Genomic DNA, 24,948 nt, shown 5'->3' on the forward strand with positions numbered 1-24,948 from the left:
TGACGCAGACTTTATGGCTGCAAAACTACAAGAATTTCATTAAAATAGGATACAGCAACTCACCAGGTAGAGTCCCTGGTCTAAAGACAACACTGCTTTATGGTGGCTCGCTGGTCCCCCCAAACTGCTAATATCCAGCTGCAAATGATGCCAGTCTCCATCGTTCACCAGCACCTCCTCCACGCGGGAGAGAGTTGAGTCTTCCCCTCTGTGCAGCCCCATCAACACACTCCCCCCACGCAGCTACAAAGGCAGAGAGAGAGCCGAGAAAAGGAGAGAAAACAGCAGGAGGGAGATTGAACCAATGTTCAGTAACAGAGGAGATAAAAGACCACCAAGAATCAGCTCTGCATCACATGATGAACAGAAAGATCCAGCTCTGACATTCATTTTTTGCACAGCTGCAGTCAAAGTTCAAACCTTGAATTGCTGCACATCATAAGTGTGCAAGGCTGGAAATAGATTATCTGACTGTTATGTAACATCAAGGAGGCGTCAGTCTAGACGAGTTCAGAAAGCAGCTGTGGACAGGGCTGAAAATGCCTCAGATGCTACAACGAGTGCCTGATCGGTTTATGCCTCAGCGTCCTCTGGTATTCGGTGATGCTGCTGCAACGCAGACGGCCAACAGGTGGAGCCTCAATCCTACAGTGTCATTTTGAAACTTCAGGTGTGAACAGCTGGACCTCACACTCATGATGAAATAAATGTTCACTCCGTTATAGAAATTAGATGATCAGATTAAGTGACAAATAACCCAGAGATCCTTCAAAATGTGACTTTTTCTCATTAAACTTTCCTGTAGAGGACAAAACAACATTGCTTTGCATTGCAACATTTCAGTGACTGTAAAAACTGCAGAAAGAAAAAATGAAACAACTTGGCCTCAAGCAGGCGGAGACCCAAATGAAGCCAGAGCAAAGCGGCTGTGCGTGTCCGTGCGCAGTGAGAGGAAGTATAAGTATGTGTTGCTCTCACCTGCAGTGTGAGGTTGTGCTGCAGGCCGGAGGAGATGTGCAGCAGTGTGGCGCTGGCCTGACGTGTACGAAACATCAGCTCCACATGCCAGGGGACAGAGGCCGCCGCCATGTTGTTCCACTGCAACAGACTGTTACCCAGGAAACGCTGCGGGCTCGCCATAACTACGGCAAAAAGAGGTAAAAAAGCGAATAAAATGTAAGGACAGAGTAAGAGGCAGGACGGGGTGAGTTTCACAGGCAGTGAGTCATTACTATCAAAACCAGCTGATCATGTCCAAGTTATCACAGCTAAAAAAAAACCTCTCAGTTTATCAGGCATGAAGACGATTTACTTTTGCAAGCTTTTTGTGGATGTTTGCAATCAAATCGGGTGTTTCCAGAAAGCTCATTTCACTGACTTTGAAAAACCAACACCTGCACCAGTAATTCAAGGGAATAAGACAGAAGGACACTGAGGTAAAATTTTAAAACAGCACCAGATTAAAGCCAGTCAAAAATGTGTTTTTCATCCTGTTGGTTGGCGGCGATGTTTGAGCTTCACGGTGCTGAATGATGATGAACATGTTTGATGCTTGAAAGCTGTTTTCACATTCGTCTGCAGAGGAGGGAAAGCTTTTTGTGGAAAAACATGTCAGACATAAATTATTATTCAAAGAAGAGTATTTTAATAGGACTTAAAACATGTCTGAAGCAGACCTGTGAAAACCTACTCTTAGTGTAGCAGTGAAATTTTAACTTAAAATCATTTCAAATGTAGTTTCACTTGTTCGCTTCATGAATCGAAGGGAAGTTTCGGTGTTTGTGCACTCATGCACTGACTCTCTAAGAGGGTTGAGAGAAGCTTTCTGGCTCTTTCACACGTCAACAAAGTGACACAAAAGGACACTCTGCCTGATGTGAAACAGTTTCCCTCTCATTATGCTGTCTCTGTACAAAGTGAAGAAAAGCACCCAATCGAAATGATTGATTAGAGATGGCAAATAAACCTGATGTACTGTGGCTGTGGCTGCTGGGTGGTGAGAGGAGTGAGATGCAAAGACAAAGTGCAGCTTCAGGCACAATGTTTCATACACCTCATGCACATGTGTGGCCAGACGACACAGACAGATCAATATGTATGGAACTACATCTTGCACACACACACACACACCATTCTAGTGCTGCCACTAATAATTATTTTCATCATGGATTTTGTCTATTAAATGATAGAAAATAAAGTAAAATGTCCATCACAATTTCCCACAGAGTTTACGATGACATACGACGAAACAAAAGCAGGAAATCTTCATATTTGAGGAGCTGGAATGACTGAATTTTGGCAGTTTTTCTTGAAAACTACTAACTGATCAAGAGAAAATGAGCAGACAACAGTTGCTGATTCACCAATCAACTTTCCATCATTCCCATGCAAATAGATACACAAACAACTGCATTTCAAAAGGCACCTCTAATGGTGTTGATGATTATTCAAGACGATTGATTATAATTTATTCCAGTTATCAAAGCTCATTAAATCACCTTTGAAGATCAGTAACATGTGATCACAGTGGTGTTACACTTCCTACATATTCATCTCTACTTCCCTGCAAAGTAACTTCTTTTCCTCCCTTTAACATCTGATCTGCACTCTTATATAAATCTTTTTTACTCATTCTACTTCAAGTTAAAAACAAAAGGTGTGTTGTTTTGGTATAGTCATTGCTCTCTCTCCTCTCAAATTGCCGTAGATATCAGCTGCAGCAGAACAGGTGGAACAAAACCAGACACCACGTCATCAAAAGTCAAAAAGCAATCAGTCTTGAAAGGTTGAACCACAGAAAATCCAACCTGGAGCAGCTCGATTCCCAAAACTGATACTGATTCTGTCATAAATCAGGCATTAAAAATACTAATCAACAAGCTTTCTATGAGTATGAATGAGTGAAATCAAGTCAGCAGTTCCCACAAAGCTGCAGCACCACTAACTGCACTGCACACAGTTGATCTTTCACTCACTCAGTGTCTGCAGCAATGACTCTCTGTTCCTCTGCTTATTGTAACCTGATGGATGACGGCTTCATACTCAATGACAAGTTCAGTCTCAGGTCTCAAAGGCGGAGGACGAGAAAACTGCACACATCTGTGTCTCGTCTCATGTCTGCATGTTTCCGCCCCAATGGCCTGCACGTTTTCCACTTCACTCACTCACCTCTTTGGCAGTTCTGGCCTCCGAATCCAAGGGGGCAATCGCAACTGAAGGAGCCCCACAGGTTCACGCAGGTTCCTCCGTTCAGACACGGACTGTTGTTGCAGAAATGTCTTTTGGCAGCGCATCCTAGGAGGGTGAGAGAGTAAGAGGTTGATAAATCTGTTTGATCTGTTCTCCCTCATTATTTCATCAAAGTGGTGAAGAGGGTAATAAAGTATTCATAGCAGGTACAATGATCATTTCCCACTGACTCGACTTCCCCGCTGTGCTCATTATGCTCATTTTCTTTCCTCTGCCAGTCTCTCTCACTTGGCTGGTCTAACAGTAAAACATTGTTTGACTGCAAAACACTGACAGCTTTAAAAGATTAAGTAAAGGATAAGCTTTAGATGCCAAACAGCAGGTCAAAATGTACCTGGCAGAGTGCCGTTGTTAGCGATGAAGCTGGCCATGTCAATGTGCTGGTTGTCGATGCGCAGGTTCTTCATACAGCCCACGAACTGACGGTTGCGGATGGGAAAGTCCTCTGGGAGTTTGGGGACACCTCCGAGGAGCAGGGGGCCGGTCAGGTCCAGTGATCTGAAAACACAGAACCCCACAGAACGTTCAGAGTTTTGCTCTGCCTTTACATCATCAACGGTAATGGAGGGGGAGGGGGGAGCATGAAAAATTCATCACAGAGATAGTTTTGCAGTGTTATTTCTACCCCTGGAGATGAACGCAGGAAAAAAGAAATAAACATAAGCAAGGCTTAGCTAACACCCTGGAGATGCGGAACTTCATTTCAAAACAAGTTTACTCTCTCCCTTAATGAGCCAACTGCAAAGAAAGTAATCAAGTAAATTACTGAAGTCAACACAGAGTAAGGGGGGGGGGGGGGGTGAACAGCAAAGAGCAAAAGGATATTTATAAGATTTCTGCTGCAAGAATAGGAGTTATCTGAAAGAACTCATATCTGTGCTGCTGTACCTCCGGTGGACTTACTTTTTGGATCCTGATTGGCTGCCCTGAGCAGAGCAGGTGTAGTTTCCGATCATCTGACCAAACCTGAGGGCCACAGAGGTGTCGCAGTTGTCCACCGTCACTACGACGACCTTCTGGTCCGAGGGGCCCTGGGGCAGGCCGGCCTGGTTTAAGATGGGCTGTGGAGTCAAGAGACAAACTCATGAATATTAAGATAAATTACTGCGCGCCTTCCTTATGTTTCTGCAGAGGCTTCGGTCAAAACAATGAACGCACAATGCCTCGATGCCTCGTCTGAATTACACACACTGAAGTCTTCGTATACACTTGAGAATCTGGAGAAATGTTTGAGTTCCCTCATAATGTTTTATCTTTGCATCCAACTGAGGATTTAACAATGCGATCTATGTTTTTTGTGAATTTTTGCACTGAGAGAATTCATCCCAGAATAAGTTCTTTTAAGAAATTTTCATCTGTACGCACAAGGACGTGAATTAGTGCAGTTCAGTGCTGCAGAAACATTAAAATAGCTTGATTTAGACGAACAGATAAGAGAAAGGCCGTCATTGTCGTATAGTATCACATTCATTTGAGAATTTCCCAAAGGCTCTTCAGCTTAAAGATCATAAAACAGAGGAAAAAAAAGAAGAAGTAAAAAAGTAGCTGCTATTTTTAAGCTGCTGAAGTATTTTGGTCCCCCAGCAATTTATAAATAGGACTCAGAAACAGACTGTTATGAAAATATCTCTAGTACTCTGCTGCACTAAAGCAGCACAGAAACTCAGCCAGTGTGAAGCTGTAACAGAGTTTATGAGCCAGAACTGGAGCTTCGAAACCGGGAAACAGCAGTCACATAAATGATCACAATCAGTTCAATCCTCGTTCGTCTTCAGCTCGCTGTTACTCAGTGTTTTAATAATTCATATCAAAACAACGAGAGCTAAAGGCAGCGGCTGGCAAGCACACACACACGCGCACACACACACACACACAGGAGAAGAGCTTGCTCTCTGCAGGACATCGTCCCTGTCAACAAAGGATCTTCTTCATTGTCTGTGAAATCAATGGGGGCAGCAACAAAAGGAGGAGGGGTCTGCGGGGGAGAGAATGATGATCCTGTCAATAAAGGTTGCGACCTCTTTTCAGACCAGGCAGTTTCTCTGAGGTCACGTAGAGCTCGTATTAACCCTAAGCGTAGGTTCAAGCTGGTGTCGCGAGCTGGGAGCAGAGCGGTGACCGCCCTCACTCAGGGCTGCCCGCGGAGCTGTCAGCAGGCTGGACAGGATTTAGACGGGAATTAGCTCGTCTTCATGTCCAGAAATGATGCAGAGAATTGGCTTATTGCTGATGGCAATGAAAAACATTAAGCGTGTGTTGTCTGGTTATGTAGATCTCTGTGAGGTTAAACTAAAATAGATCCCCGCCACTGACTGCATGAGCCTCAGGAATGATAATCCTGTGACTGCTCTGCTTTTATGAAGCCTCGTCTTTGCTGTCTGATCCCTCCATTTAAAAGCTCGGAAAAACAACACCCAGCTAGACTTATAGCGCAGATTTCATTGGCTGGTGCGACGTCTTTAGCAGCTCTATAATAGGAAATCTATGAAGACAAAACACACTTCATCAAGCAAAACAGTAATGACAAATATAATTCTAGTCCAAGGCGCTGCCACAATTGAATTCCTCTCACATGATTTTCTCATAGAGCAGATTAGATTAAATCTCTGTGAGCCTATAATAATATGACTCTCTAAGTGAGAGGCTGCAGTTAGTTAAATTCCTGCGCTCACTTTGTCTTGTGATCACAGTGTGCTGAGTGTTTCTGATGTGAATGAGATGAGACCAATAATAACCATCTGGCTGTATGTTATCACAACACCTCAGCTGAATCACTCCATCATTCTCAGAGATACTGAAATGTCAGTTCATTGTGCCATTGTTCGTAGACGGATAGAATAAAACTTCTTCTTCTTTGTCTTAAACTCCCCAAAACATAAAAGCAGCACTAGAACATTTAATCTAGAGAAACTCAGTGTAAAACAAAGCACATTAGTGAACACAAATGAGAGTCATGTTTAAAGAATGAGGATGAATGCAGGTACAGTGGTGCTATGGGCTAAATGCTAAAGTTAGCATGCTAACATGCTCACAATGACAAAGTGAACATGCTGATGTTGAGCAGGTATAATGTTTCCTCTGTTCACCATGTTAGTTTAGTGTGTTAGCATGCTAACATTTGCAAATTAGCATTTAACACAAAGCACAACTGAAGCTGATGGGAATGTTTCTGAATCATGAATGTCTTTGCCAATCCATGACATTTTGAGATATTTCACAGGATAACTGAAAACTTTGAGGCTTTTGAAAGCCAGAAGTCAACAAAATCACGACGATCCATCACTGTCAATACAAGATGAGTGGCGATCCATCCAATATTTGTTGAGGAATACAAATAAAATGCTTAAAGACAAAACATAAACTATTAAAACATAAACTATTAAGCATAATGGATGTGGCCAATGGCATTTTACAACGCCTCCTATAGTTCATACTGAGGAAACAGATGATGAGAGCCGTCAAGATGCTTGTGGTTTCATTAGTATCATTATTATGCCAGCCAGCTTACTCCTCAGTCTGCAGTTCAGGTGACTGAGCTAAGTTTTCTTCAACAACAGGCCCTGTTATCAAGCTCTGTTCCCACAGGAAGTCCAGACACTTGCTGTTCAACACTGACATGTTAAGTAGATGGACAGAGACACTGAAGGTGGCTTTCACTTTTCAGTCAACGCTCCAATTTGTAACAAATTTGTTGATGATGAAACAAGCAAACATGCGGTATGAACTGCCAAAGGTGAACTCATCCGACATGCTTTCTTCCACGGTTTTCCTTTTCGCTGTGAAAGCTCTGAAACAGGCAGCGCTCCAGATTGGACGCTCCTTTCACTGACCTCTGCTGTCATCAGTCACGGCTGTTGACTCTCCAATAATGACTGTCTGTCAGGACGTCTTTCTGCAGCACAAAGCCCCGTCCTGTCAGCGCTGATTGGAACGCACATATTTGCACAAGACCACATTAAACACTGCTCTTCTCGCTCGCCGCTACAGGGGATTATGGGAATATGAGTTCGCTGTCACAGAGGGTGACAGGGGTTGTACAAGAGGAGCATGGCAGCAAGCAACACAAATATGGGATCTAAGATTGACTGGAAAAACCATAGCAACAACAGGGGTCGGCCCTGAAGCGCAGCGTCCCCGTTCAAAGCCCGAGTCAATACTTCTCTCGGCTTTTCTTTACCCTCCTTTCGCTCCTCTCCTGCTTCGCCTTTCTGTCCTCGCTGGAGAACAGAAAGTGAGGGGCACCTTCCCCGGGGCCGCATCATTCACTGCCCATGGTCCCAAAGGAAGCAGAGCCGAACACAAAGGCAGCGGTCATTGCCATTCTCCACAGTCCCCCACCATCATGAAAGCCACATTTCAATCTAAAATGCCCCCTCCCCGCCTCACCCTGCCCCACCCCCTGCGGACAGGGACGGGTCAGAGTGGGCCACCATGGGATACCTCCAGTGGGAGGAGCCACGTTTCTACCTCAGCGACTCACAGGATGTGGAACATGAGAGGAGGATTAGCTCAGCTCGAGCTGGGGGTTGAACCATGGACACTCTGTGATATTCAGTCGTAAAAGGATGCCACATTTTTGCCACAAATAATGCAGGATAGATCATGAATTCCTGCTGCCCACCATTAAGAAATGATCCAGTTACCATGAGTGCATGTGATTAGTTAATGGTTAACAGGTCAAGTTAATTCACAGTTGCATTTTACACCAAATCATCTTGAATCCAGCTGCACAGAAGAACTCAGACCCATGCATCAAAGCAGAGCAGTGCCTGTTTTGTCAGAAATCTGCTCTTACTGAGCTCTTACTGTAAATGCAAAGCTCACCTTCACAGAATCACATCATCTTGAAACATGCAGCACAGACAGACGTGTCAGGAAAACAACAAAAGAATCAGAGAGCTGTCTGATTTCAGGGTTTTGCACCAAAGTGATTAATGAGACTATAATGTCTTCCTGGCAAAGAAGCAACTAGTTTTCATCCAAAAGTCGACAAGACCCCGCCCCCCCATCACTTCTTCTGGCTAAATCTGACACAGCCATGTTATCATAGACACTGAATAGAAAATGTGAGCAGCGGGGGTGTTGCCTGGCAACATCTTTATGATGCAAAGTGACTTCCTCAATAGACTAAAATGTGACATCCTGTGTGTTGGTCCTGGCCGGGAAAGTAGTGAGAGAGCAGAGACAACAGCTCCATACATTTCTCCACTTGATTGAGTTGTTGTGATGCTCTGATAGAGAAATGTATTAATCAAAACATACATTTAGTCCAGTCTGGAAAAACATTCCCACTCTCTAGCTTTCATTCATTTTCTCGCCCCCCCTCCCCTTGTCTGAGTCTCTCCCTCCGTCAGTGTCTAGTTGGCATGTTGGCTCTTTTCCAGATCATCAGCCTGTCAGAGCCGATTCTGTAGTCTGACAGAGCAGCAGCACTGAAGAGGCAGTACAACAAACGTACTCAGCTCAGAGTTTCCTGTCTGCACTCTGGTGTACACCCGCTGCAGTTACCCCTCTATAGATGTCCTAAAGATGAGGTCTCTATTGAGAAAGCACGTGAGCTGCCAGCCATCATTGCCGCCTATAGTGCAATAAAACTATGCTGTCTGTCGTCTGCAGCGGATCAAACCTGTGACCTTATTTCACTCTGAATGTCCTCTGTGACTGTGTTTGCTGCTGGTGCTGTGCACCTGATGAGGGGAGAAGCAGCAAATTTGACCAAAGGTTTGTCAGGTAATCTATGGTGAACTAAAGGACAGAAACCTAATCATAAGATAGTGATAGTTCAACATGCTCACCCTTATTTAAAGGAACAGTTAGACAATCTGGGAAATTCACTTATTTTCATTCTAGCAGAGTGTTAGATGAGAAGATCGATACGAAGACTAGAACAGGGGGAAACATCTGCCTGGCTCTGGCCAAAGGTCACAATAGCCATGCTTACACTTGTCACTTTAAACAAAAGAGATATCGCATGGTAAATAGTGAGTTTTAATGGTGCTGGTAAGATAATTTTGTTGTCGTCAGATGGAGCCAAACGAGCTGTTAGTTAAGCTAACCGTCGTCTGGCAGTAGCTTTATATTTACCAGGGAGATATGAGAGTGGTATCAGTCTCCTCATCTGACTCTGTAGAAGAAACAAATAAGTGCGTGTATCTCCCAAAATGTCTAACTATTCCTTTAAACCAGCAAAACTGGCAAAATTGAGAGTTCTCACTTGTCAGATATTTATTTACTTAAGATGTATAAGTATGTATACTTAAGTATAAGTATGTATAAGTAAGTCTGAGATATTAGATGAAATATACTATACTTCTTTTATACTGCTAAAAAAATCCAAAAGATTTTAAACCTAATCATAAACTGCTGTCTGAGGAGTTCCCGTTCATTTCTTGTGGATCGTACCTTGTTGTAATAGTGCACCTCCACCACGTGCCACTGGCCGTCACTGACGCCTCCGAGGATGAACGGTGAAACTGTAGTTTTGGTCTCACCTGGGAAACAGTCAAAGGGGTGAATGACTGCAACAAAAACAGCATGAAACTGACAAAGATCAGCTGATGAACTGATCACGAATCAGAAAGAAGAAGCAACAATCGTTCCACCTGCAGAGAAGGTGAGCTGAATCTGCTCGTTGATGATTTCCATGGCGATGAAGTCGTGTTTCTCATTGAAGCGGCCGTTGTAGAGTAACAAACCGTTGGACTCTTTGGTGGCAAACCTGAAAATAAAACAAAAACTGCCATTGTAATTTCATTACACCTTACTTTCGTTCATGTGTGTATTTAATGAATTAAAGGTAAAAGTAGGGGATGTTCTGTATTTACAGAAGTATTATCTGTGTTGTTGAAGTTCGATATTCACCTCATTTACTGTCCAGAAACTTTTAAAAACACACCAGTGAGCCACATTGTAGCACTGGGGGACATTTTCATCAGTAATGAAATGTTAACTCAATCTTACAAAAAGGGCTGCTGTAAAAACACTCACTAGAGCACCACATATGTGTTCATCCACAGAAGAAAATAGTCCTCAATAAAATGCACTATTTACCCACATTTGAGTGATGTTTGCTAAAAACTACAGTGGCCAGCTGCTTTAGGAAATGATTAAGCCTTTTTAAATGAATCAGATGTCATTTTAGAAAGTGAGGTGCTACAAACAGAAAAACAGGCAAAATAGAGTAAAACACCAGCCTTTAAAAATAAGGATACCAAATTACACGAGTACTGACGTGTACATGATGCTGTCAGCCATGCCTGTACTCCACGCTAACAGGGAACAGAAACAGGGCAGTGGTCTGGTTTGACCTATTTAAATATATCTATACCATCCCCTCACGTTCACCTTGCTTTCCTTTCACGCTGGAAGGCTCCTGACGCACAGTAATACAGTGTAACGTGTATCTTACTATCATGAAGATGAGTTCAAGATTTCACAACGCTGAGGTTTCATGATGATCACTGAACAGATAATGAGGTTAATCATGAACGCAGGGCCAAGTGAGAGGGAAAACAAGCGAAGGAAAACAGAATCTGCGTGCCGTGAATAGATATCACAGAGCACATTAAACGACATACTCCGGCACAGACACAGAAAACTAGGGCAATGTCAAAGCAGCAGGGTGGGGGAAACGCATTACTGCAAGTAAGAAACACAGGAAGACAGTTCAGAGTAATGACAGCTTCAAAATATATTTTCTCATGGAGGAGAACACAGACAGCTGCCAGCGCCGTAACCACAGCCTCAGAGTCAGATTTCTGTTTGCATCTTGATGGTGAAACCGGATCGCCCTGAGCCGCCGTGCTGCATGGTCCTTGCATATTAGTGTACATTTCTATATATCTGCGCCCACATGGTTCGAACTCTGGGACCAGGCGGCCAACGGCCTCTCGCTCTCAATCCTGGATCAAAGTATGTGGTGAAGCACATGGTTTAAAAATATCATGCTTTACCTGTCAGCTGTGGTCTGCGGTCGTAAATCTGATCCTGTGGAAATGGGTCAATGTGATGTGTGAAAGTGTGCTACAGTGAAAAAAAATCCAGCACTAACGACTGGATTCGTTCATCAACCATCCCACAGGGGACCAACAGTGAGTCTCCTGTGCGCATCTGCTGGCCGAGACGCACGTGCATCTGTATTTTCTGGTCATTTACTCCATAAACATGCAGCTTAATTTTCCTCACAAGGACTGAATTATAATTTGAGAAAGGTTAATGTGACTTTATTCCTATTCTAAACCCAGCAGAGCTACAGTCTCCATTTTTTTTAAAGGCTGTCATTCATACATCCAAATATCTACCCATGGTCTCAGACAACATGAGCAGCCGCCCACCCCCCTCTTTCAGCCTTCATGGTTTGAGGGTAGACTGTAAATGATGCTGTTTGTGCAGTATTCTTGAGCTGGAGAGGAGCCAGGGGCCACGGCACCGCTGACCTGCTTACTGAGAAAAACGATAATCGTGACCTCAGAGGAAAGAGGATGCTGATGCTCCAGCTGATAATAACAAGAGCGACGGAGCACAGACACAGACAGAGCAGTCAGACGCCTTCTAAATATCAAGCAAAAAATACTGAACGCCAACTAGAATTATGATCTAGAGTCTACTCCTCCTCTGTGGGCTTCGAGTCTTTGACGGATCGATTTAAAAGGCTTCTCCTCATTGCCCCCTGAGCCCTCTGAACTATGAGAGTAATCAACCGGAGCTAAATACTGACTCAACTAGCATCACTGCGTGACACATTAGGCACCCATCAGTAAAAATAACAACCAGTCTGCCCTTATGTAGGGAACGGTGTCACGCTATGCTAACATGCTGCACTGCACAAGACGTGTGCAGTGAGGAGGAAACGAAAAAGAGCCCCCTGGTTTCACAGTGTGTAAGTGTAAAATAAAGATCCAACGATAGATGATATGCTTTATATAATCTGGAAAAAAGGAGACGTCGTATTGCACTAACACTTAAAAAATGTTGAATTTTAGCTGTAGGAATTGCAGAGTCAGACAGTCACTTCACCACTTTGGTCTGGACTGAAATACCTCATCAACTGTTGGATGGATGGAGGTGACATTTTGTACAGAGGTTTTACGATTCCTAGAGGACGAAGTCTACAGACTTTGATCCTTTGAGTTTTCCTGTAGCCCCACCAAAAGGCTGACATTTGACAGTCTCAAATATTGGATGAATTGCCATGAAATTTGTTACAATCATTCATACAGTTGCTGCCAGACGGTGAATCAAGGGATCCCCTGAGTTTTCCTCCAGCGCCTGTTTTATGCACATTTTCAATTTGCACATAAAAAACCTTTGAGAGGAATCGAGGGAAATAAAAAAAGTCAAAACATCAAAAAAACATTTTGCACCTGGCTGAAAAGTTGGTGTGTCACTAAAATCAAAATGTTACAAGGGAAAAGCAAATGAAGCATAAGACTTAAAGGTCCCCTGAGGAGAAGGATGCTACCGTGGCTGTAGACTGCCTGGTTCAACATGTGCTCTTGAGTGAGCTGAACCATGAGCAAATATTAGAGAAATCACGATGAGAAAGAGTTTAACTCCTGATCCCATAACACTCTGTACTTTGTTGTGAAATCTCAGCCTTAATTGCAGAGCTCAACAGACAGACCTGCGACAGAACGAGAGCTAAAATTTGCCGTCACTGAGTGAACAAGATCCACATCCTGAGCCGTCATCATAACAGAAGCTCTTTCTGGGAGAACCTGATCAGTGCCGGCTCGGGTGACAGAGACACTTGTTGACCTCACCTGCCTCAAGCTATCGGCGCCTTTTACACAGCAGCTACTTCACAACTTTGGTGACCTGCCAGTGAAACGTAGACCACTTTCAAAACTGGTCTGAGCAGTTCTCCATCAAAAAAGACAGTCACCTGAACCTGGCTTAAAGAAGGGCCGAGTCCATAAAACTCACAAGGGGGGATATTATTTCCACCAGAAGCCATTGTGAGTGTCAACCCCTGCCAAGCACGTCTAAGGTGACATGTATCACAATGAGTTCAGCAAAATGGCCGAACACACTCCCTGTGATACCATCCGAGAGGCGATACTTGTTGTCGCTTGTTGTGACAGAATATCAAACGGAACAGGCTGCTTTTATCGTTGATTACATTTCATCACATGGAGAATTCATGCAGATTGTGCGTCCTGCTGTCTTTGCATGTGTTCAGTACATGCGGCTCATCTGCTCATTTCTAAAGGCCCTCCCCCTCCACAAATCACCTCCAGACCAAATGATCAACCACACAGATTAAGAGCTTCAGCTTCAGTTTCCCAACCTGCTACACCTGCATCATAATAACTGATTGACACAAGCAGGACGCTTGTAAGAAAAACAGAAAAAGACCTATCCATGCTAAGAGGCGCCACAATAATGTGAAATAATAAGCAGAAATGAGAGCCCGCAAAAGTAAACTCAAACTGTCTACTTTTAAAACTAATGCAATAAAATTTACATGAGGCATTTGGAGGTTTCCTTTTTCTCTTGGTGCTGTGTAAGAAAAAGAAGGAACCTTGGGCTCAAATCTTTGCTATTTTTACTAAATGCTAATTATTGCATGACATACCACCTCCACTTCTCAGAGAAAGTGCCAGCGTTAGCAATGACTTCGCCGTGTGCAGGTCTCATGTCATAAATATCTCAGAGAAAAGTTCTGCCTGAAAACACCCTGAACTGAGATTTATTTTCAGTCTGTTAATCTTTAGATGAAATATGAAAACAAGGGGTCCTTATCTAGAATAGATAATATCAATCCCATCTAACGCTTACAAAAATTCCTTTAAAGACGTATTAAACTGAGACAAACGTATTTGAGTTTCTGATGTAGGGTGTTATGTTGTTGTTGTTAAAGCATGTTGTTGTACAGCCCTCTGAGACTAAACACTGATTCTGGGCTATTGATTTGACTTGACTGCATCAACGTAATACCTTAAAAAAAAAATCCACATTTTCTAAGGTATTCCCCACAGAGTTACAGTGACGAAGAAAATAGAAGCTGAAATGAAAAAAACAAACAAACAACATACTGAACAAGAAAAAAACAACAAAACTACACAAATAATTAGCCTGAAGCTCACAATAAAAAGGGTCCTAGTTATTAAAGAACAACTCCGACTCGCAAACTACAATAACAGCGTTGCTAACGTACATAATGAGTGCACACTCATCCAAAGACGTGGTGAGGGAGACTGCGCTGAAATAGGCCAGGCGCTGACTCACAGCTCAAAGTGACCAGTGACACTGACTGTAATAAGATCAGACTCTTGGCTGTAGGATTAACATCCTCATGTTATGCAAGTCTCCTCTCCAAAAACACAGCGCCTTCTGCTCACCTTCTGTCCAACTTTAACATCACAGCCTGCACTTCAGCACAGAATGCACACCTCTAATGTGCAGTGTGCCTTCACAGTTGTTCTGTATTTATAGCACAGGAACTAGAATCTGATACCAAAGTGGTTCTACAGAAAGATGGCTGTTGTTCAGTGAGCCCATTATTGCTATTAAACACCATTATGGTTACATAAATGCGAGGTGGGGGGGGAGCACACTTCAGCTGAAGAGTGCAGAATGCAGAAGTAGGATGCGGGGGTGGATGAAGAGTGAATCACAGATTACTGAAAGGCGATGGTGATCCAGGTGAGCTGCAGATTGTTGCAGGGGAGGCGGCGGTGCTTACGTGAGCGAGAGGGTGAAATGAAAGCGCTGGCGGAGGCCCTTGAAGGTCAGGAAAGAATGTGGGGGGAAGTTGCGTGTGGTCATCTCACAGTAGGGTTTCTCATAGCCGCCCGGTGGACACTCGCACTTAAACCCGCCGACCAGCAGGTTGACACAGGAGCCGCCGTTCTTGCAGACGCCTGGTGCACAGCGGCCCGAGCGGGACGACAGCTCGCAGCGCTCTCCTGGACACAGAGGGGTGGATGGAGAGGGAGAGAGAAATGAGGATTAATATTGTTTGTGACAAGCAGCATCACCTCAGTCATCCCCCGTGGCTTCCACCTCAGGGACTCCACACCGCTATACATTCTGTCTGTCACTGCAGAGGCCCCATACGGGTCCTATATGGAATATACAGCTCGTACACAGCTTCAAAACACAGAGGAGTGGCTGAAAAATAAATTATGACATTGTTGACTAAGTGTATCAGAGAACCCAGCAGTCTAAATTATGAACACGGTTTTCTTTTTCGACCGTGTCTACAGTTTCAATCCTTCTCTCTCCTCTGTGTCACACGCAGCATGACTCCGCTCTTCCCTCTGGGGAAAGGGTTGCAGTTTGCGCTGCATTTAAATTCAGTAGGACAACTCGCTGTCTGAAAGCAGTGAGTTGAAAGTGTGAATGCATTCTGACTCCGAAGCCGTCAAACAAAATTACTGCAGTTTCTGCAGACTGTGGAGGCTCACGATGATTACTTTCATCTCTTTCACACCTAACAGACACTTGATGAGGTCATTGTTTAATAAATGTCGATCAGACATTTATTAAATAAGCACTTGTGTTTGATCTTTCTATCCAACTCTGCAGTGAAAATGTGATTTACAGAAAGTTTCTTTCGATATAAAATCTATTTTAATGCTTTACATTAAAAAGACTTGTCAAAGAGAAGTTGACTAATGCAACTAACAAGGAATTTGCCAATTATTTTCTCAATAAATTGATTTATTATTTGGTCCAAAAAATCAAATCATCAAACAGTCATTGATGAGTTCAAAGACGTTTTTCCACTTTCTCAATCTGTCTGTCTTCTGTGATAACTGAATATCTTTGGGTTCTGGACTGTTTACCGGTAAAAACAAGACATCAGAAGACCATTTTCTGACACTTTATAAGCAAAACAATTAATTGATCAACCGAGACAACAATCAGCAGATAAGTCAATGATGAAAATAATCACTAGTTGCAGGAGCTGATCACACTGAGCTGAGCCGTGAGGGGCGGAGTGAGACAGATGACCAGAGGCCAACAAAGCAAACAGTGATCAGTTTGAAGGGGAAGAGCAGCACAACAGCGTGCCAGACATGCGCAGACAATGACACTGTGTCCCTGTTGAGCCTTCGTCGTCCTCGTCCCCGCAGTCTGCCTCTCATTTGCCGTTTGTCTGGACCCTCCGGATGGGAGGTTGCAGCAGTTGCTCAGGCGAGACCGCACGCTCTCCCATGCGTGAGCTGGAATTTGTGTCAAAGCCCCTCAGTCAGCAGTGTGGAAGGCTTCGGCCCTGTATTAACAGCACTACTGTAGCACAGGCTCACAACCCACAAACACACAGGCCACATCTTCACCCAACACCACCGACACACAGGTCCTCTGTTTACCCTCTGACTGCTAATCTGTTAAGTTTCTTTGTTTTATTACTGTCATCGGGGGTACGTCGTTTCAGCCAGTGTAAACTCAAGAGATGCTGGATGGGATGTTAAAGGTGCAGATAACGTCACTGAACAGTTCATAATTTAGAAAGATAATTTAAGACCACAGAGACAAAGAAACTTCATTTGTAAAGCAGCCATTAAACTTCCAGCTGCAGTTTAGGACAAAACAGCACAATTTATAAAGGACTTTAATTAATCAAATAATGTTTTACAGATAAGTAATAACCTCTTCTCATATCTAAATAAAACAAACCTGGCAGGGCTGTGGGCGCCTCCTCTACAAAGATGGCTTCTTTTGAGTGCTTGGATCTTGAATTCACAAGGAAGAAGTGCCTCCCGTGAACTGTTGACCTCCCAAAAACCTTTAGTTAAAGATTCACTAACATTTATAACTGCAGGATTGACGGCCTGTTGTTAAGCAGGAAAAAACTTCAACCTTTTATCATTGAAGGATTTATTCATGGAGGCTCCTTTGAGTTCTTCGGCACCCCAAAAGCTCTTTTTAGTTATGCTTTATAATGATTTAGTCATCTGTAAGACACCTATGAATTGTCTTGTAACCTACTGTCATCAGCGACAGCTTTATCAGTACGCTGTATTCTGAAGTGGTGTAAAAACCTGTAACATGTCTCTGTGCCTCAGAAGCAACAAAATGGAGCATAATAGCCACTCCACAGGACAATCTGCTGTCATGTTCTTACTCATGCGTCCCGGTGACAAACAGCTCGTGCTGGCCAGCCGGCTGGAAAATAAAGCTTTTCTGTTACAGTGCTGTCTGCCTCGTTATTAATTCAGCAACTTGCTGTTGGCAATAAACTACTGGTGTTTCTTTGAGCAGTCGCAGTGGTCAAACATTGCATCGGCAAACAGAGCTGTATTAAACGGAGATGCTCAGATGGTGTGGCTTCAGTTACAGTGACACTGAGATGTGCTTTGCTGTGGAAAATACATTTCTAACAGTACATTTCGCCACAATTCAAGATACAATCTGCCTCACTGAGGACTGTTAAGATGCTGTTCGGTGTTCAGTTCATCCCTATGGGACGTCTCCAGCACAGCAGCTTTATGTTGCCAGGTGAGCGGCGCAGCGGGGCAGGGATGGGCTCACAGTCACAATCCTACAGAATATCCCGATCAATAATTCAAACACGTCTCCTCTGCTCTATTTACGCCCCTCTGTAAGTCCATCCCAGTGCCCACACCCTGTGTTTGCTGCCAGCATGAATCATTAAGGCAGCAAATCCAAAGCCTTGCTTTTACTTAGACAGGAGGAGACGCTTCAGCACTCTGCCTTTTCATTTCTCTTTTGGGTTAATAAATCTCTATATATTCACTTGATTAAACATATTGACTGTACATAAAAATGCATTGACTGCAGATAAGCATTTCTGCTCATAACTGTAATCAAACTGAGAATGAAGGTGTGGTGGGATGGATTAAAAGACATGTTCAAAAATCAGACAGACAACACTTTATGATCACCAAACTGTAGAACTGAATTAAAAGCTTCTGAAAGCATTAGAGCAAACCGTATCATGGAATATAAATTAAGACATTAACACCTCCGCCAGCGCATTAGCAAAATTATTTTTGTTTTCCTCAAACATAAAATCAAAAAAAGCAGGCCATCATTTATCTGCAAAATGGATTTGTCGCATTTAATGGCTCTTCCAGTTCATCATAGATTGATCCCAGAGGACCTTCACACACACAGAGAGAGAGAATAAACAAAATGTGGCAAATAAGCCGATAAGCATTTGGCTTACTGAACGAACCACTTCCGAGAATTCAACCATTGCAGCAGATAAAAGCACTTAATCATCTCAGACCAGTAAACGGCTAAAAGCAGTGCTCAGTTGTTCGATGTTAGATCATTTAAGCCAACCAGAGAAATATCAAAAGGTGTAGAGTTACAGTGCACCACACCTGTGTGCAAACTGCTCCTGCAGAGGAGGTTTCTTCAGAGATCTTAAACCTGAACAGGTGTGTGTGGGCTGCTAGGTAACAGACGAACACCACCGAGTGGGTGGATCCCTCCAGACACACCAAAGACAACAAGCTCGGGGAAGCTGAGAGCAGGATCCACGTTCACTACAGCAGAGACTCGACCTCTCAGGATTATGAAGCTGAATAATGAGATCAGGTGATCAATAAAGGAGCAGATCCGTGACCTTGAGCTGTAGCTGTGATCAGATCTTCTCCTCACATTACAGGCCACCTACAGCCTGCACTCGAACACCTCTCACAACTCTCTGCTGCAACAAAACAACTGGTGCACCTTTTTGATCGAGATGGGTTTTCTTTAAACACTTTTTGGTGCTCGAAGCAAATAATCTGAGACGTTACAGCTGCAGCTATGAAGCGCAGCGGTTCTCTGCTGCATCTCTCGCACCTTGTTTACTGTTGTCCATGTAGAGTGACCTAATGCTGCTTCCACATTACTACTGAAAAGCACATGAACACAGAGAAGCTGGAAGAACAAATTCCCATCTTGTCAAATGGGACCGTCCGAGGAGCACGTGAACGCGTTATCATCAGGAGATGATAAGTCGGGTTGGTGCGTCCAAACACAACAACAGAATGCAAATAGTGTGATTTTAAAAACAGCCCATGTGTCTGGCAGCCTTTTTGTTTGCCCATGCCATCTCTCAGAGACTAATCGTAAAGGCTTTCAGTGCTTGGCAGGTGTTGATTTCAAACACTGGTGTGAGGTGAAAAAACCAGAGTGTGAACGTTCACCAGTGTTTGTTCCAAAAGAAAGCCTGCACATTAAAACAGCACGAATGCATTCTCCATTAGTGAATGAATTACCGGAGAAACATAAACAGACTTTCTCTCCACAGATAGACGGAGGTCTGCAGTTAGCTGATGAACGACCAGCACAAACACATGCAGGACGGTGCGATTTCACACAGTCTCTGAGTCTTTAAAAAGAAAAGAAAGAAACACTGTCCCTATGTGTTTTAAGAGAAACATGCGTGAAAAGTAAAGCAGGATAACAACCTGTTGTTCAGCATCTACAGAATGACTCAGCCGAGCCAAATCATTCACTCCGTCCTTCTGAAGCACGGCGAAGATGATGGCTGTTATATTTTTTCATTTTCTTTCCTGCGACCATCTGGCAACGCCTACGGTCCAACGGTCTCACACACACACACACACACACACACACACACACACACACACACACACACATCCATGCACCATTAACACATAAACACACCAAAGATTGTCCATCCAACTTTCTTACACACATAATCACAGCTATTTGGCACTTAGCTACCCACCCGATTCACATGGAGTGAGCAATTTAGCATTCACACACACACATACACACACACAGGCACACACAGCTTCCAAGCCCCACCACAGTGTGGAGACTAGTGAACTCGACGCTCAGTGAAGCAGAACCGTGGGAGTTGTAGATCACAGAGGAAAATACATCAAATAAAAGCTGCCTGAACAACCCTGTTTGATCAGACAGTCTGACAGCGTGATTCAAACATCTTAAATCATCAACTTCATAACCATATTCAACTCTGAAGACAACCCGACAAGTCCTGCATACTGGATCTAACAGCACCTGGATATCAACCCCCTACCGATGGTGATTAATGTAGTTGACCGTGGGCTGCGCTGCTTTCTGTGTAAGCAATTGAAAGTACGCCCACTTCACCCACTCGCGCATTCACTCTCCGTCTCTGCCAATTCACATTAAAAGCACCTGCGGTTCAGCTCCGACACCCACAGCTGTGCATAAGAATACGTAAGTGCCACTCAACCTGGACTCTGAGTGACTGAGCCTACGTGTTCAAATGCCGACACTATTTGAGGCTTTCTAAACAGCAGCACAAATACGTGAAAAAACTTTTAATGTTTAATGAGGAACAATGGAAGTGGCGCCATTACCGAGAGCACAGAAACGACAGCGAGAATATCAGATTTTCAGTTTTCCATTTTTACTTTTTTGTTCGACTTTTGTTCTGGGAGCAAACACGAGCTGTAGTTTTAGCTAAAGCAATCATTTCTCAGCTAAAGTGAAAATCAGATTTCACAAACATGAGAGTGAAGTGGCCCTTCACCGGCTCCAAGTGCACAGCTGCTGCACATCTGCACATGAATGCAACATTTCTAATGACTGGCCATCTCAAACCACAATGATAGAGAATAAATACGTCACAGCTTTATTTTAGTTAATTTCATTCATTCTATTTAGTATTAATATAAAAGTATTAGTTAGAACTGTTGAACACATAAACACTTTGAAACAATCTATCATAATGACCTTCATTGTGGTGAGGTACAAAGAATGACGCACTGCTCATAAATGCTAAATGACGCAGGGTTAAGGTAAAGTCTGTAATCACATATAATCAGATGGTGGTACTCAGAGTACTCAGATCTTATGCTTAATGAAGTACCAAAACAGCAGTGTCGAAATAAAGAGTAATGCTAACGTTAAATTCAAGTACACCAAAATACTTGAGTAAATACAGTATATTTAGTTATGTTGCACCACTGCATATAATAAACCAATTAGCATGGTGCTTCAAAGACAAGAAGAAACTCTAAATCACATTAAAAAGTCAGGGTTTGACCCACTTAACCTCTCAACAAAAAGATGGGCAACGGCTCTAATATTCATCCTGTATAAATTAGCATGTTAAATCTCCTTCCCCTTTAAACTCTTTTTCAACTTCTCCCTTCTTCCCTTAACCATAAAACGAGTGAGCAGACAGTGTTTAACCCTTTGAGGATGTGAGGATGTGAATAATTTTTGGGGCAGATGCTGAAAAACAATTCTTACAACTGGTTAGCAATTCTGCTGCCAACAGTAATAAATTAGTTTTTCATTATGGCTGAAAATAAAAGCCTCTCACTTTCTACCTACTGTGTGCTTTGTGATAGTTTTTTTTTTTTTTTTTTAATCTTAGGTTTTTTTTTTTACCATGGGGCATTTTACAGCCAGGGGACATTCTCCATCTGTAGCCATCTATAATTAATATCTTCCTTCCCTTATTCCACTCAGCGATAGTACTCTGGACTGCTGTTGTTTTCTTCACTGCAAAAAAACAATTCAGCACAAAGTCAAGATTTCTCTGTGAATCCCCGGCCTTTAAATAGACATCAGTGAGGAAACAGAGGTTTGTTATATCATCTGTCTCCCTGTTCTTTGGATGCTGGCTTTGAGACACTGTCCACTCCTACAGCTCAGGATGAGCCTTTGAGTGTAGGTGTGAATAACTGTGCAGGTATACAGATTATTCAGTGGCAGCAGGACACAAGAATTGGATTTTGACCAAAAATGGAACAAAATGAAGCGTAAACAAACCTTTTCAGCACTCACAAGCACTGTGATTCATGTCAGACATAAAACAGCCACTTTGACATAATCTGGTAAATAAACCAGAAAAGAATGGACAAACAGACTGAACTGACGCAGCGTTTAGCTCCAATTAAGGCAATCTCCTTAAAAAATGTACACAAACGCCTAGCGACTGTTTATAGGCTCGTGTTTGTTTGGTCACTTCCACCGCGGCTGACTGCAACAGGGATACTCCAATCAATAACTCATCACTCAGCCTTTGTTTGCAGAGCTACGGTCATCAGTGTACAGGACAGTCTGCGTCCATAAAGAGCCAGTTTCAATAAAGAGCTGAGGAGGGCAGTGAATGGGACAGATGCAGACATTAAAGCCCTCGGGGGGAGAAGAAATTAACATTTTGAAGGCTACATGTGGACAGCTTAGCAGAAATTGTGACCTTTCACCCTTTAGTAGCACGGCATGTGAAGACAGGGAAATTATTCAGTGGGAACTTATGTAGGACAGATTGCTAAACCTCCCTGGCCTAAAGAGACGTAGACTCATCTGGGTCCACATGCTGAAGCAATGTGCTGCACTAATGGCAATACTTGTGCTTAAAAAAGTGTACATAAAAAAGTCTTTTTCATTTCTCAATGCTTATTGTAATGCACCAAAAACCCAAGTAAATTCCAATAAACTTGATTCTGTTTCTCATGCTGATTGTTATTTGAGAAAGGAAATTTCCCTTTTTCCTGCTAAAAATGAGACTTTTCTCTTTTGCCTACCTCTGTGTGAAATCAGAGATCTATCTTCTTTACAAATTATGATATTTTAGTGGACAATCTTTCACCGTTATCATTGTAAATTGCATCACTTGCCGTCTGCGTGTGGAAAAGTTGACAGCCTCTGCAGCAGTAACTAAGGCAGGTCAATTGGTTAATGAAGAGATGGAAAAAAAAAAAAAAACACTGCTTCATTAGTAATTAAGTTTATGGAAAATGAGGGCTCTCACCTGTGTAGTCCTCGAAGCACTCGCAGGTGTAGCCTCCCTCTCTGCTGCGACACACACCGTGAGCTCCACAGGGCTTCGAGTAGCAGAGGTCGATCTCCGTCTCGCAGTAGTCTCCCGTGAAGCCGGTGGGACAGCGGCAGCGCAGCCCGGCGATGGGGTGGATGGGTCTGAACAGGATGGTGTCAGAGGCGACGAACGGCGCCAGGCTGTCGAACTTCAGCACGGACACGCACTTCATGTAGTTCTCGCACGGCTCACGGAGGCAGATGTTGTCATCAAAGGGAAGAACTTCCTGGGAGGAAATCTTAGCGAGGAGGCTGCGGTTCAGGTACAGCCTCTCGTGGAGTTCCTCCGAGCCGAAGAACTCTCCGCCTCCGCTTTCAACCCCTCTCCCGGGCCTGTCCCCTCCTTGGCCGAGCCCCCCAGGCCGCTGGTGAGCCTCGCCCAGCACAGGCACGGCCACGGACAGGCTGACGTTGAGGATGCGAGCGCTGACGTCCGTGTCGTCCTGGATGTTAAAGATGACGACATCTTCGGGGGCGGCAGAGAGGACGCGGGCCACACCGTCCAGGAACTGGGCGAGCAGCAGGGAGAGGAAGTGCTCCTGGGAGGTGTTGGCCAGCCTCAGTGTGATACTGTTGGACAGCATTTCATCAGTGATGATGGTGACTTGGAGAAGGCACTGGGCTGACACTGAGTGGACGCCATCTGAAAACACAGGAGGACGAGAGTCAGTAATGTCAGATGAAGGGAAGTTCTCACTGATATTTTGGAAATGAGTGACCCAAAATGAGTCTTTTCTATAAAATCGGTGAAGCTGGCTCGATGTAGACCAGTTTCTATGTTATGTTGTCACTAAATGTATTTTATGGGAGCTTGTACGCTGGGTTTGTGCATTTGTTTTACTTATTTGAATCATATGTTTTATGCATTTTATTATATTTTATGTGTCTTATGTTCGAGTCTCTGTGTGTTCCACGTTTCACTGACTGCAAGACAAATTTCACCGCAGGGTCAATAAAGTTGAACAACGACTGCGAGGGAAACAACTGACAAAACTGAATTTATAAACAAATGACAGGAAGACTTTAAACCGTGTCACATGGTTTGTGGCTCATTAATGTGTTTTTAATATTTTTGGACAACAATGGAGCTCTATGGCACAGACAAATCAGACACTATACCAGGCCTTGGATACGCACACGATACAGTGAGACTGAAGGCATTCTTGGTTTTGCTCTTTTCGTGGGATCTGCTGACAATAAGAAGCAGACCTATCCATTAACTGACAGGATGTTTTCATTCTTTTCATTTGATATTGTATTAAAAACCAAAGTCGCCAGCGATTGAAGCATCAACACATGGAGCAGCTGCTACAACAGTAAAAGCAGGATGGATGCAGGTACGTGCATGGTGGAGGATTTAACCAGCAGCTGCTCCGGTATCACCGGGCTCAGGTATGTGCAGACGGAGCAACGCTGCTGCTACTGTGAATGCAAAACCAGCCGATAATGAAGGACTTTAAAAGCACAAATGGTACAAATTGTTTACATAACCAGACACTTTGATGGATATGAACTCTTTTTTGGCTCAGATGAGTGTTTGTCTGTTTTGTTTCTCATGTGCCAGAACAGATAACAGATGTGTGCCAAGACGACGAGAGAACAAGTCTATGTTTTCTTTCAATACATTCCAACTTTCTAATCAGCAATTTCACGCCCGCATTCACAACCAACGCTTTCTTTTCTTTGTCCGGAAGCAGAGATGCTCCTTCATTACACATGCCATACTGAAAGCCTTAAGTCTCAAATTCAACAGTTACAGCATTTCTCAGCTCAGCAAATCTCTTTTATCTTGTTTTGAGGGCAGATCCTGTTCATGTTTTATCTTCTATACATTCACTTCTTGGCTTTGACTGTAGACATGTGGTGTTTTGTCTGCTATTCTACAGTAGACCTTGACTGTACAATACATTAAATCCCATGTTAGGCCTTTATTAACTAAATAGG

At 43.4% G+C, this 24,948-nt stretch overlaps 1 protein-coding gene across 4 annotated transcripts in view; it reads right to left on the bottom strand.

The window, feature by feature from the left end:
* The window catches only part of celsr2 (cadherin, EGF LAG seven-pass G-type receptor 2), a 61,657-nt gene that overhangs the window by 16,615 nt on the left and 20,094 nt on the right, over positions 1-24,948 (bottom strand). For all 4 annotated transcript variants that reach the window (XM_076757888.1, XM_076757879.1, XM_076757870.1 and 1 more), the window contains exons 2-10: positions 22,940-23,647; positions 14,936-15,158; positions 9,852-9,967; positions 9,652-9,740; positions 4,153-4,310; positions 3,584-3,747; positions 3,169-3,294; positions 979-1,142; positions 64-243 (exon numbers count right to left, since the gene is read on the bottom strand). In XM_076757888.1, coding sequence (XP_076614003.1) covers positions 64-243; positions 979-1,142; positions 3,169-3,294; positions 3,584-3,747; positions 4,153-4,310; positions 9,652-9,740; positions 9,852-9,967; positions 14,936-15,158; positions 22,940-23,647 — 1,928 coding nt within the window. The remainder of the gene's footprint in view (positions 1-63; positions 244-978; positions 1,143-3,168; positions 3,295-3,583; positions 3,748-4,152; positions 4,311-9,651; positions 9,741-9,851; positions 9,968-14,935; positions 15,159-22,939; positions 23,648-24,948) is intronic.

This window comes from Chaetodon auriga, chromosome 2 (assembly GCF_051107435.1).
Source record: "Chaetodon auriga isolate fChaAug3 chromosome 2, fChaAug3.hap1, whole genome shotgun sequence".
Lineage (NCBI taxonomy): Eukaryota > Metazoa > Chordata > Actinopteri > Chaetodontiformes > Chaetodontidae > Chaetodon > Chaetodon auriga.